Genomic DNA, 14,284 nt, shown 5'->3' on the forward strand with positions numbered 1-14,284 from the left:
AGGTTGACATGTTCCGGCGCAACAAGCGACCAGCCAGCGGAAGCGAACCTAGCTTTGATGACTTGTATCGCAATTCAAAATTTATAAATCAATTCTAAATGCATGTAAAAAATTATTATGCACCTGTGAAGCAAAAAAAAAAAAACAAAGAAAGGAGATGGACTTAGGAGATGCTAGCTGTCGGTTCGGTCGGGTCGTTAAACTGGTTACATCTTTTCCCGAACCACAAGTCAATGACAAAAGCGGTTTGTTGGTTGGTACAATGTAGAAGATTCAGCAACCAGTTTTGTGCTTGGAACAGTGACACATTTTGGATTCCGAGTTCCTACTCTTTGAGCTGCCGCTAGCTAGCTGCCTCTCTGTACTGATGCTATTGCTACCAGATAGCACTGTTGGAAAAAAGAGGGGGAAGGAAAGGAGGTTGTTGATTCGTATGCAAGAAAAGAGGATTGCCTGAGGTGCTACGCGGCTTCCATTTACCTTTGCGCCGATTATCATTCAGTGTCGGCAGGATGGTGTATTCATATACGAGCACACGACCTTTGTATTGGGACAGGATTCAACGACAAGACGAGCAAATGTCGCGAGATCCTAATCATATTCTAGTTAGGGGAAATCAAAGATTACACGTAGATTTGTTTACTTTTGCAACTATTGATTTTGCGCTATTTTCATGCATTTTGTTGGAGCGAAAATTTCTCAAAAAGTCACTCAACTTCTTTCTTCCAGGAAAATGCAGATGTTTCCATTTATTTGGGGAACTGAATATGGTGGTGGATTCGAAGAGGAAGCCCAACTAGCACAAGCCCACAAGAAAGCCAGCCGGCGCCGCGGCCCAAACAACCCACGAAGCCCATTATCTCGGCCGCGCTTCGCCCCCACAAAATTGCCCTCCGGCTCCGGCTGCGTCCGCGGCGTTCTCAGTGGGTTTCCGTTTGCAGGCGTTGTAGATGTAATTCATTTTTCGCATCTAGGGACGGGAAAAATTCAGACTTGTAAGCGATAAATAGAAACAAAGGAACCACTTCCTTTTTTCAAGCTTCTCATGGACTGGACATTTTGACCCTATTATGGATGAAACCTTCAAGACTTGAAAAGGTTGTGAAAAAGAAATACTGAAAATTTCATATTGTAACTTGCTACTTGCACGAAAGTGGAGGTATCAGTGTATCATAAGGATGCAATGAACTGACAGACACTGGTTCGTCGGTCGCAATACCATGTGTAAAGTTCTTTTACATCAGAGCGACTTTAGTCCATTACAGATAACCCCGAAGTAAGCGGAGGAGTTTTGGAAACTAAAGGATGTCCCAAAAGGAGAAAAAGGAAATCGATCTCACGGTATCACGGATCATGGTACCAGATCATCGAGTTCAGATGCTCTTCATGTGTTTCTGCGACAGGTTCCTCCGGCGTGTCTTCACTAGCGAGGTCTCCAACTCCTGCAGAGGATTAGGATCATTGTGACTCAATAGAAGAGAAGATGAATTGAATTGAATTTGAAATGATATAAACCAACATGAAATCCTAGTAGCCCCTGGCGGCTGACTAGCAATACACAAATCCATCTCAAAATTCGGAACACATGGAGCGACTAGTACTGTAATTAGGGATGCAAGTTATATATATTTTGGATCATCGGGTCGACCTAAAAAGTTAATAAAATGAAATAGAATGCCATTCTATTTCATTTTATTAACTTTTTAATTTGGGAGGAGAAATGAACCAGAATGGTATGGCATGACATCGTAATTAATTAGCTGATCCAAAAAATACTATCGGGTACCTACTTGCATCCTTAACTGTAATCCAACCATGCACTTGAAGTTTTGAACAGAACATGTGACTTTGGTCTGTAAACTTTATAATCAAATGCTCCAGATGAAGACATACAAGAAATGCTGCCTATTCCAGGAAATGTTGTAAAATTATTGCTCACCACATTTGGATTTCATTGGTGAGAAATGATATAAACAAACATGAAATCCAAATGTGGTAAATCCAAATGTGGTGAGAAAGCGTATAAACTCTCTGCATTGGGAGTTTGGCTGCTTGCCAAGCCCACACATCCATGCGCGAAGAAAGAGATAAGTTTGGCAACTCTACCACTACTGAGAATCTGTAAATCCTTCAGCAGAGAATACAATGGCCGCAAACTTCTTTACTATCTCTTTCCCATCCATGGCTACCCGGTGTTTCTTGACAATAGTTTTGTAACAAGAAGTATGCTCCATTTGTTATAAAGTGGAATAGGAGTTCTCCACATTTTGAAGAAAAATAATAAAGCAACCCCGTTTGATTTCTGAAGTATTCCAAGATGATTGATGATATCAAATTATCTTGATAAAAGCAAGGAATGTCTATTTATTGTATGTTTTCCTATTATCAAGCACATTTTGTTATTAGCTAGGATCAAATCTACCCAATCAGATAAACAACTAATTTTATTTCAAAAAGATAAACAACTAATACAAGCTAGGAAACCAGTAATCACTGGTTTCAAGGTCAACCTAGTAATGTGTTAATTTTTGTTTTTTTAACTTTCACTAATTACTTTGAAGTAGTCATATGTCATCTGAAGGTATCCAAACCAGCCAGTATAACAATCCCGTGAAAACATCAGGATGTATGGCTGGTTAATGCTGGCGTTTGGAACCCTGCCGGCAGAACATTTGCATATTATATAATCACTACATAAGATCAAGGCCCACTAAATGCTTGTAAGATCAAGGGCCCAAAAAGATCTTGAAGCTTTAACATGATTTTACATAGAACTCATTTCCCCACTATACAAAAGCAGAATGGAAATGAAACAAATATGATTTTACATAGAAAATTCATGCACCCTAGGAAGATTGGAACACCTGACAACAGCAGATTTTATTGATATTTAAATCCTACCAGAAGAAGCATTAATGTTACTAGTGCTAAAAGCCTAAAAAAATTCAGGTTGAAGATGACAAACTATTGTCAAGTTCCATTTTCACAACATGAAACAGATCAAACAAATGTTCAGTGAAGTACTGTACTGGTGTTAGGAACCAACTTTGAATTAGAAACATAATATACCAGTTATCAATAATTAGAGACATAACATACCAGTTATCCACGGAAACAACAATAAAACACAATTATAAGTTAGTACACTTAAAGAAACTAGGTCAGATGATGCACTGGTGAATGCCTAACGGTTGCAATGGTGAGTAGTGAACTTTGTAGAGCTTCGTTCTAGTTCCATCATTTTCCTACATTCTTTCTAAAGTGCTAGTTTCCTCTATTTCTAATATCAAAGTAACATGGGAATTCTCTCTGGAAAGTACTAACCTGAACAGAAGTATTAGGAGACACCTCTTTTGACCAAATGCTTTCTAAATCATAATACGCTCTTGCCCTTTCTTCAAGTGCATGGATGATTATGCTTCCTGACATGACCAAAGGTTTTACACATGTATTGTAAGGAATAAAACTTCGCCATTAATCAATCATCTAGAACTTCGGCAAGTGTAGAGCTGAAATGATACAAGGACAAGCCATGAAACTGAAGTTTGGAATCCAATATGCTCTATTTTTTTGGAAAATGTGTTACCAACATCAAATTTTGGCTTCTACTTCTTATGTTGCCATGAAATTCCATAGATTACTACTGTAATGCTACCTGATCTATTCTGTCATTGCTGTATAATCAAGACAACAAGCACTGGAAACGTAGCATTGATAATCAAATCAAACACATTAACCAATGCTCAGGCTACACCAGAAATTCACATGTTCAGTGCAGTTTTTCGGTGAAATTGTACCCCAAAATGTAATTAGATTCTCAAAAATGATTTCAAGATCCATAAAAAATTTAATGACCAGCATTTTATACTCTAAGGGGAAAAAATGAGTCACAAAAAGGATTGTTGCAATTCCACTGTTGAATTTCTTACTTGAGAAAAACTAGAGTGCACCAGCATGAAGCTGAACCTCAAAGTAAAATATTAGCTAATGAAATTCAAACTTGGTTGATTTTTGGAAACATATAGGAAGTAAGAGAAAAATAGCAAGTAACAAACAACTGAAAACGAAAGTTGAGTTCACTTGGTAAATAAGGAAAAATTATCAAATGAGAATAATGTACACATAATCAATAAAAATTACGACAGTACTGAAAAGATAAAAGGTTCAGGGTGGAGCATTTCATCATAACTATACTCCAGTTAATTAAATTACATGGTCATAGTTACACACTCACACCACAATAAATTGGGAGAAAAATTCATGCTTTGTGCCATCAACCAGATGAGAGTATTAAGAGACCATTTTAAATGCAACACATCTTTAACAAAAATTTATAATTTGCTATACTTAAAAATCACTAAGTGGAAAGGATAAAAATATGAGATGTTGCTGTTACCTGAATCAATGACAACCCACTTTCCACCTTGCTGGCCTTCCACACTTGGCATCAATTTTCTATCAGAGCCCTTCTGCTTCTGCTTTATCTGTAACAATATAGGAACAGACTCAATACAAGGTCCATATACATATTTTCCATGGCAGCCTGTGGAATTTCACCATGTCGTCAAGCCACTGAAGGGGAGACTTAAAGAACAAACATTGCTACATGACAGCATAAATACATAACAGAACAATATTTTAAAAAACATGATCAGATAATAATCATTATAAAAGTAATCAAAATGGAAGAGAATCCAGTGGAGAAGAATATTTATATATTGTGAAAAAATTGTTTCTTCCCTTCAGACACTTGAATAGCAATGGTCTTTATGTCATCCAAAATCACACTTTTAACTTATACCACTGCCAAATCTGGTTGCATCTCTTCTGCAACTGGTGTCAGTCAAAGGTGTAGTCAAATAAGATGCATTAGAGAAAAACTACAATGACTCCTTTTGACTTCATATCTTCCTCAGCATAAGGTTGATGTATGGCAATACATGCCAAGGGAGACATCTGCGTAACATTCTGAAAAATGGAATTGGAGCCTGGAGCAGTTCAAAGGGAATTATATAGATCTGAGGTCTAGGTTTTGTGGTAATAGTATACTTTCTAATGTCTAGCAGATAGTACCAACAAACATAAAATTTCTTATATCAACGAAAAAAATCCTATCACCCAAATTGTACTGCTGATTCTGGAACTAAGTCCAGTTGCTTAGTGAGAAACGTTTCTATCTCACCCATGAATGCACATCCATCACTTTGAATTATACTAATCCCAATCCAGTTACCAAATAAAATGTATCACCCCAGATATTATTGATGTGGGAAATAGTGAATTTATGTGGTACAAAACTTAAAGAAACAAGCAGGATCCAAACAAGTCAATTTGTAACAAACCACCATGAATTACAATGGTGTGGTCAGCATTGCAGCTGAGTCGGTGTTTAGCGAGCAAGACATCCAACTTACCCACGAGGCCACAAATGTGAAACAATCAATTCGATCTACACCCATCTCAATCTGATTGCTGAATGAAACCATTATAAAATCCTAGATGTTACTGGTACAGGAAATGGTGGACTAACGGCAAAAAACTGGCCAAGAACATTGCAAGTTCCTAATCTTACAATCTAAGGCAGCATAAATCACCAAGAACCACGCTGGTTGTGAAAGTCCCAGGCTAAACGAGGAACCTCCCTTTCGCTCTTCTACAAGGGGAGGAAGGGGAAGGGGGAAATTCAGGGGAGCACGTGCCTTGTACAGGAGCGCCTGCGCGATGTTGCGGACGTGCCAGTCGGAGCGGCCTGTGGCGACGACCATGTAGTCGGCGCATGCGCCGCCGTGCAGCCCGCCCTCGCCGACGGGGAAGACGCGCACGTCGCCCGCCCGGACGTCACGCAGCACCTTCTCCACCTCCGGGAGCTCCAGCAGCGCCGCCGGCTGCGGCCGCGCGGGCGAGGCGGCGGAGGAGGAGAGGAGGCGCGGGAGGAGGTGCTTCGGCGAGCGCCACCGGCCCAGGGCACCGGATCGCATGGCGGGGAGCATCGGCGGCGGCGGCGGCGGCAAGGTTTTCGATGGCCTCTTTTCCGTTACCAAGATCGGGCTTTGCGGCTTGGATGGCGCGGCGAGCGGCGCTGAACGGGCCCCGAACCAGGGGCCTTTATGAAAATTGTAGAGTTCTTTTTGCAAATAATCGAATCGTGATTATTAATTGCGATCCGAACTAGGGGGTCATATAAAAAATATTAGGGTGTACATAACAAATATTAGGATTGTGATTCATAATCGCGATCCAAATTAATGGTTATTTGCAAATACTGTGGGGTATTCTGTAATTATTCGGATCGCGATTATTAATTGCGATCCGAATTAGGGGTTTATATGAAAATGTCAAGGGGTATTTTTCAAAAATCCGAATCGGCATCCAGTCCTCCGTCGCGGCTCGCCGGGGCGCCGCGCCTGGCGCCGGCCGTCCCCTGGGTAGGTCTTCTTCCTCGTGCCTGGCTCGCATCCGGCCCAGCTCGCGTAGACCGGGTACTCTCTCGCCTCTAGGCGGCGGCGGTAGAGCGAGGGATCCCCGGAGATGCCTGCATCTGCTGCGGTTGCGCCGGCTGCGGAGAGGCTACAGGCGGCGGCGCAGGATGCGGCCAACTCCTCGTCGCGCTCGGCCGCCGCCTTCTCCGAGCGGCCCAGGATATTACTGGATTCTCCGAGCAGGCGCAGGATAATCACCAAGACGCGTTGAAATCCAAAGAAAATATTTGCAGAATCTCATCACCTTACATTGTTAGTGGCTGATGCCAAGTATGCAGTCTGGACTCTGGAGAAACCTGGTGGAAGAGAAGATATCTTACCCACATTGCACCGTTACTAACAAAGCAAGCAAGGAGGATGACGTAGTGTATTCCTTTCAATCCAAGCAAAATCCGTTACAACTTACAAGAAGACAATGGCAGATGCATTCCGTGGCAGCTTTATTGGACAGCAGAAGTACAGCAAATTAAGAGAGAGAAAAAATGAAACGATCGGGCACAGCAAAGAGCTAGGTGCTCGGGGCGACGATCTTCTCGATGGCCTGCAGCGCCTGGATAGCCATGCGGAGATGGTAGGCGAGCTCGGTGGAGACTGCGGAGATCGGGTTGGCGAGGATCTCCTGCTTGACGTCCTCGTTGGCGTTGGGCACCGGCGCCGTGGGGTCCTTCTCGAAATTCTTGGCCTGCTCGCGGTAGGTGTCCATGCGCGGCGTCGCGAAGAGGCGGACGTCGCCGTCTTCGTCGCAGCCCCTGGAGCAGTAGCGCTGCCGGCCGTGGCTGGTCTCTGAGGCGAGGGCGTAGGGGCGGCCCTTCGCCTCGTAGAGCTCCGTCGTCTCCATGAGCTTGATCAGCTGCATCAGCTCGGCTCGGAGCGAGTCCACCAGCTTCTGGCCGTCGGCCAGGCTGTCCAGCACGATGTCCTCCAGCGCGTTCTGCGCGTCAACCAGCTTGTACCGCGCCTCTTCGAGCCCGCCTTCGTCCGCCAGCAACCTTGCCTGCCTGATGGCCTCGGCGTGCTGCCGCCTGGCGATCTCGGCCTGCACCTGCCGCGCCTTGCTGCTCGCGCCAGGGGCTTGAGATGGGGTCGGGGTACGCTTGATCTGGATGTCCTGCGGGACCTGGGCCTCCCGCGGCCTTCCCTGGGCGGTGAAGCTGTGCTGGGCCTCGGCTAAGGGTGCGTCGTACTCCTCGTTTTCGGTGGCGCTCACATCCTTAAGCGTGAGGGTGATGACGACCCTGCGACCTTCTCCGGCGAAGAGGGTGCCGAACGTGATGGTGACCACGCCGGTGGCGTCGTCAGTGGTGGTCTTGTAGTCGGTGCCGGGAGCCACCACTATGGTGTCCACATCACCCTCATCCTTCTTGGGCGTCAGGGTGAGCTCCACGTCCTGCGCCACCACGGTGAGGAGGCCACCCAGCAGCTGCGAGAAGGGAATGCTCACCTTGGACCCGTCCGGCACGGAGCTGAAGGTCCCGCCGGCCGATCTCTTGGCAATGTCGCTCATCAGCTGGTGGTCTGTGTGCTGGCCGAAACCAAACGAGTAGATGGTCACCTGGCCGGGGTTGACCTGCCTGGCGTCGCCGGCGTTTTGGTGCCCGTCGGACATGAGGAAGATGTTGGCCGTGCGGGCCTTGGTGTGGACACGGTCGGCGAGCACGGCCAGCCCGATCTCGAGGCCGGCCTTGATGTTGGTCGCGCCGCGGGCCTCCAGGCCGTCGACGAGGGCCTTGAGGTCGTTCTGGGCAGCCGTGGTCATGGAGCGCAGCGGGTTGAGCCTGGTGGCGCCGTCGGAGAAGGTGACGATGGAGAGGCGGTCCACGGGGGTGAGCTTCATGATCACGAACACCATCGCCTTCTTCATGCTCTCGAGCTTCTCCTCGGCCATGGTGCCGCTCACGTCGAGCACGGCCACCAGGTCCAGCCCCTCCCTCACGACGGTGGAGGATGTCGCGTTGATCTCCACCTCCGCGGTCACCGTGTCCGCCGTCAGCGCCGCATCGTCCTTGAAGTACTTGACTTGCTTGATCGTCACCAGGCCCTTGGTCATCCCTACACCCATGAAATGCAAATCATCCCATCATCTTCTCTGTATCCATCCATCTATACATATAAGGAGTCAGGGGGATGATGGGCTGTACCAGTATTGGAAGCAGAAGGCATCTCATCGTCGTTGAACGCCATTACCGAGCCCTTGCTGCTACAGCTAGCAAGGAGGGGTCGAGAAGGAGGGTGGGGGAGATGCAGAGGGGGAGAGAAGGGGACGCCTTGCCTCTACTCTGTCTGACTCCAATGAATGTGCATCCCTAAATATACACATCCAATTCTATAGAAATTCTAATTTTAAATGCATGACCTGGATAGATGCTGTGACTCACTAAGAATTTGTTTACAAGTCCCTTTAATAACGGGACCCAGAAGAGTCCGGCCAAGGCTAAACAAGAAGACTTGACAAATAGTAACATGGTTTATGGCTCTATGCTAGCGTCAAGTCAAAAACAAAGCAAGCAAACATGACCCAGACATGGTCGTCTCTTTCTTTAATATCAAACAATCATACACCCTTGATATTAAGTCGAGACGTCGAGTACATGAATTTTACCGGCCGATGATACAAAATTGTTAGACCTAGCTAGGCACCAGCTAACTGTGTTTTAAACAGGATCAAATGGCATCACCGACCGTTTTTAAACATGTGACAGAGAAGTTAATATAATGAAATAAGACATTTTAAAGAACTAATGCCGACTAACACAGGATGCTGCAGGCCTATCTCTTCACAAGTTCAAAGGCCGTCTAGAAGAGGGAACAATAGATACAGGCCACAGAAAGGACACATAAAAGACATCAACCTTTTTATGTCATGCCTACATGACAATAGATGGGCTCAAGAGATGTAGTCATTATTCATATATGCATACCCAATGACTTAGAACGGGGTCAGTCAATTTTTTCTTTCTTTTTTTATGTCATGCCTACATGATAGCATGCATTCCCTAAGAGATGACTTCTATAATCCCTGATGGACCCCTGATGGCATCATGATACAGCCATCTATGACATAGGTAGGCTGCCGTCACACATGATTGCAAATAAGCTAATTTGATGTAAATTGAATAAACATCTTGACTTAGAGTTGGGGGTCTATGAGATTAACATGATGAGACGGATCAACAACTTCTGCAATAATATCCCATCAAAATCAAATGCATGATAGGATATTAGGATGACCAAGAAATTATTGGCGAGGGATAAAAGTGTATTTTTATTTGAAAAAAAATGAATTGAACCACAATACATTATGCATCACCTCTGAACTCTGAAGAAGAAAAATGTTTGGTCGATTTCTGATGACCTGAAAAGTTTAATTTTATACTAATAATGAATAGTCAGAATTAATGGCACGAACTACTGATCCCGGCCGAATGCATGGTTTCCTCCTTCCTGTAATTGGGACTTGGAGTGACGATGCTCATCAAGCTAAGAGGCCTATAGCCTGGGGAGAAATTTCAGGCTACAAATATGGCATCGACACGGTTCATCCGAGCAATCGACCAACACAGAGTACAAGAAAGGGCAGTAGCCATCGCCACCGAATCCTTTCTTAACTTCGGTCGAGGCATCGCAATGGCCGAGAGCCGCGGCAGCATCGCCTTCTTCACGACCTACAGGCCGGCGGTGCCGTTGGACATCTTCTCGTGCCCCGCCAATCCGGAGCTGTCGGCGGCGCACAGCGAGGCGCACCTCACCGACGGCGTCTCCTACAACCAGAACTGCCGCCCCATCCCCGCGGCGGCGCTCAGCGAGCTCCTCACGTTCCTGGGCAAGAAGAACCCCGCGGTGGCGTCCAGGTGCGGCGCCACGCCGGACGACGCGGCCGCGGGCCGCGTCACCGGCCTGGTCTTCGTCTCCGAGAGGGACGACGGCCTCGAGACCCTGCACGTGGCCTTGCGCTTCAACAAGCCGCCCGGAAAGGTGCCGGTGGTGCTGCGCCTGGCCGACATCTACGGCGCCGACACCTTCGGCGGCGCGCGCATGGAGGACAGCGGCTGCATCGCCGGCGGCTTCGAGGTGGAGGATGGCCGCGCCGTCGGCCATTCGCTGGTCTACGTCTCCACCAAGGAGCCGGTGAGAGCACGGCGCACCCCATGGACCGTCGTGTACAAGACCAACCTCGCCGACGGCAGGACCGAGCGCCTCACTCCACCAGGTAAGCCGTCAGCTCTCCATCGGCCATGGACATGGAGCACTGCTGCGCGCCGCCCCGGTGCAACATGTGATGAGTGCTTTCCCGGCCCTGCAGATCAGTACGACTTGAGTCCGGCCGTGTCGCCGTCGGGGAAGATGGTGGCGGTGGCCAACTTCAAGTTCCACAGGTGGACCGGCGAGATCGAGCGCCTCAAGACAGACATCGTGGTCATGAACGTGGACAGGCAGGCGCAGGGCGGCCTGCGGCGCAGGGTCCTCATCCGGGACGGCGGCTGGCCCAGCTGGGGCAGCGACGGCGTCATCTTCTTCCACCGCGGCATCGACAGGACGCTCGCCTCCGGCGACGTCCAGACGACCTGGGGCGTGTTCCGCTACGACATCGCCACCGGCGAGACCGTCCGGGTGACGCCGGAGGCCTTCGACGCCGTGACTCCGGCAGCCATCAGCGAGACCAAGGTGGCCGTGGCCACCATCCGGCAGAAAGCTAAGCTCAACGATGCTCGCCGCCGCGTGGAGGCGCAGTACCGCCACATAGAGATCTTCGACGTCGCTGCGCCAAACGAGCCGGCGCGCATCACCCAGCGGATCTGTCCGGAGGCTGACTACTACAACCCCTTCATACTCGACGGCGGTGCCCGCGTCGGTTACCACCGTTGTAGAACCACCTGCAATCTTCAACAGGTTAGTATGAGGAATTGAGGATTTTTTTATATTGAATGGCTAAATAAATTGAATTGAAAGTGTGCAAGGGCTTACAAAAATTATTTGAGAACAGTTGGAGAAGCAAGACCTTTTCAAATCTCTCAAAGTGTGAATATATGTGCATGTTAACTTTCATGTAAATATTAAATATATGTGCATGTTATATCTGAATTTGCCAAAACAACCTACAATTTGGAACGGAGGGAGTAGTAAACAAAATTATAATTCAAATATCTCTGGAAATTTCTGCACACTTAGACACATATACTGTTGACTGGTATAAGCAATTGGCCGGATTTATATATCTGTCCCTGTATGCAGGAGGGAACTAATAATAGTGTCTCAAAGAAATTCCACAAGCTACAATCTCCCAAGTCACACGAGGATGTGGGGCTATTCAGGGTCTCCGGTGTGTTTCCTACTATCTCCAAGGATGGCTCAAAGCTTGCCTTCGTTGATAACAGTTTCAAAGCCGTCTGGCTTGCTGATGGCCAGAACTTGCATAAAGTCTACGAGGTAAGGAATAATAATCCAAACAATGAAAAATTCCAAAACAATAAAATAAAATTTCTTGAGATTGCAATTTCGTGCTTGGTGTGACTGTAACTAAAATAGCTACTAATTTAATTTGCAGAGAAAGAGTGATAACAGCATCTTTTCGACAGTGTGGAACCAGAAACCAGAGAAGGACACCCTGTACGTCTGTATAGGGCCGTCCTTCGATGCTGCCAAGCCGCTAGAAATCTATGCCATCTCCGACGTCTCCAAGCCACACAGCCAGCAGGTGGTGCGTCGTCTCACAAAGGGCGAGTTCAACAATGCCTTTCCCTCGAGCAACCCGGAAGGGACCAAGTTTGTGTTTCGATCAACAAGGGATGGAGGGGATGAGAAGCACAAGAATCTGTACATCATGGAAGACTCTGACATTGGGGAGTTCAGCGGAGGCACGGCGACACGTCTAACCAAGGGTCCCTGGACTGACACCCACTGCAGCTGGTCACCTAGCGGGGACTGGATTGTCTTCTCCTCCTCCCGTGACAGGCCGGCCGATGCCCCGAAGAAGGACATACTAGACCCAGGCTTCTTTGCCATCTTCCTGGTGAACGCCAATCATCCTGATGTGGTGGTGCGGGTGATGAAGAGCTCCGATACTATCGCGGGGCATGTGACCCACCCCATGTTCAGCCCGGACATGAGGAGCATCGTCATCACCGCCGACCTTGCCGCGGTCTCCACCGAGCCCATCTCGATGCCTCAGTTCCTGCACTCGGTTAGGCCTTACGGCGATGTCTTCACCATTAACCTTCGTGATACGGACGACATCACGAAGAACAAGGACATTGAGGAGTTCCACCGTATCACGCACAGCCGCTACGAATATGCCACACCGGCATGGACTAAGTTTGCCATTGATGACCCCAATAACCAGTGGAGCGAGCTCATCACCAAGAGCAGCGCAGGTTTTGGGGTAGCATGTCCGCGTTAAGGCGCACTGTTGAGCATGATTCTGTTACATTATTCATACCACCATACCTGGAAGATGCTAAAGGGTTGTTTGTTTTCTTTTTATTGTCTTCTGTTATGTTATGTTTGTTCTAATTGTTCAGCTACGCAATCAGTTCTTTTTTTGCTCGTAACAGTTTCATGTTTTTATTGTATTTGGATTTGAATAACCTTTGGTAATTTTGGCCTAGCGTCGTCCTTCGAAATGTGGGGGTGCAAAGCAACACGCGGACGGCGCGCCGACGGTTGCCAATGCGTTGATGAAAAAAATTGAACGAGAACTGCGTTGCTGCGAGCGTGGCCTTGTGATCGCGTCTAAGCACACACACCGAACCAAGCGATAGCCGGCACGCCCATTGGCGGACTTACATATAAACGATGTGTAATTTTTTTTGTTATAATAAATATGTGAAAAATACGTGAAAAATAATTTTGCAGTTTATTTTAGTTGTATCATAAGTTCAGGTGATCGAAAATATCTTTTCAGAGGTTGCCCAGAGTCGAAGCGGCTCCTGCCATGTCCACAGGTGGCTCAAAATTTGAGTAAAATGGGGCGTCTGAGAAATTCGTTTTCATACTAGTAGCGTGCTTGTAATATTCAAAACAAAAGTTAACATATGTCTGCTTGGGATGACCGTGAGTCTTTTCTTACTTTAATAACTACGAGGCAATAATATATGACGATAAGGCAGGCATTATCCCTAAGAGACTTGTTCCATCGTCAAATAATACACTTCAGAATATTTGCAAGTTCGGAGGGGTCACATGGATGCATGTGAACGAATACGTCGTTGTAATATCTGATTGGATCACTGATGGCGTCACAATATGACGTATTCTTTCCTGGTCCATTTTTCTATGTAGTAGTCTTGATCAGATTAGTTCACATGCACGCACGATCCAGTCATGCATTAAATGGTAGTTCACACGTACGCGCGTCACCAAAAAAACTAACATCTTCATCGCCGCCTTGTAATAAAATAAAGGTCTATGATAGCCTTGTTTCCATTAAACTAATAAAAGACTAACCCCTTGGTCACTTATTAGGGATTAAATGATAAGATGAGCACATGCATAGAATGTTTATAAGAACAAATGACACGGCATCGAAGAGATAAAGCTATGACTCCTTCGTGACCAAAGGGTTAGTCTTCTCTTAATTTAATGACTACAAGGCAGTCATAATCCTTCAATATTGGAAGGCATCCATCTCCAAGATGCGAATTCCTTCAAACAACGGGTCTGTTGATGATATGCATAACTGTGAACTACCAATTAATGCTTGACTGGATCGCTTTCATCATAATATGAACTAATTTGATCAAGACTACATAAAAAAGAGGACCTTGAAAGAATACACCATCCATGACATACATAGGATGCGGTCACATAAT

General features: G+C 46.6%; 3 protein-coding genes across 4 annotated transcripts; 1 reads left to right on the forward strand and 2 right to left on the reverse strand.

Annotated features, from left to right (window-relative positions):
• Positions 1-1,129: 1,129 nt before the first annotated feature.
• LOC112884131 (protein Iojap-related, mitochondrial) lies at positions 1,130-6,096 on the reverse strand. 2 transcript variants are annotated; one of them, XM_025949472.1, is made up of 4 exons: positions 5,700-6,094; positions 4,397-4,484; positions 3,325-3,422; positions 1,130-1,442 (listed from the first exon to the last, which is right to left on the reverse strand). In XM_025949472.1, exons 1-4 carry the CDS (start codon positions 5,988-5,990, stop codon positions 1,374-1,376), a joined length of 546 nt encoding a protein of 181 aa, XP_025805257.1. In that variant the 5' UTR covers positions 5,991-6,094; the 3' UTR covers positions 1,130-1,373. The 2 variants fall into 2 exon arrangements, with proteins under 2 accessions (XP_025805257.1, XP_025805258.1); XM_025949473.1 differs by lacking the exon at positions 3,325-3,422 and having other exon boundaries at positions 5,700-6,096.
• Positions 6,097-6,816: 720 nt separating this feature from the next.
• LOC112886952 (E3 ubiquitin-protein ligase WAV3-like) lies at positions 6,817-8,749 on the reverse strand. Its single transcript, XM_025952997.1, has 2 exons — positions 8,618-8,749; positions 6,817-8,528 (listed from the first exon to the last, which is right to left on the reverse strand). Exons 1-2 carry the CDS (start codon positions 8,658-8,660, stop codon positions 6,988-6,990), a joined length of 1,584 nt encoding a protein of 527 aa, XP_025808782.1. The 5' UTR covers positions 8,661-8,749; the 3' UTR covers positions 6,817-6,987.
• Positions 8,750-10,103: 1,354 nt separating this feature from the next.
• On the forward strand, positions 10,104-13,015 carry LOC112887363. Its single transcript, XM_025953508.1, has 4 exons — positions 10,104-10,686; positions 10,780-11,366; positions 11,709-11,903; positions 12,022-13,015. Exons 1-4 carry the CDS (start codon positions 10,104-10,106, stop codon positions 12,871-12,873), a joined length of 2,217 nt encoding a protein of 738 aa, XP_025809293.1. The 3' UTR covers positions 12,874-13,015.
• Positions 13,016-14,284: the final 1,269 nt, after the last annotated feature.

Source organism: Panicum hallii, chromosome 3 (assembly GCF_002211085.1).
Source record: "Panicum hallii strain FIL2 chromosome 3, PHallii_v3.1, whole genome shotgun sequence".
Lineage (NCBI taxonomy): Eukaryota > Viridiplantae > Streptophyta > Magnoliopsida > Poales > Poaceae > Panicum > Panicum hallii.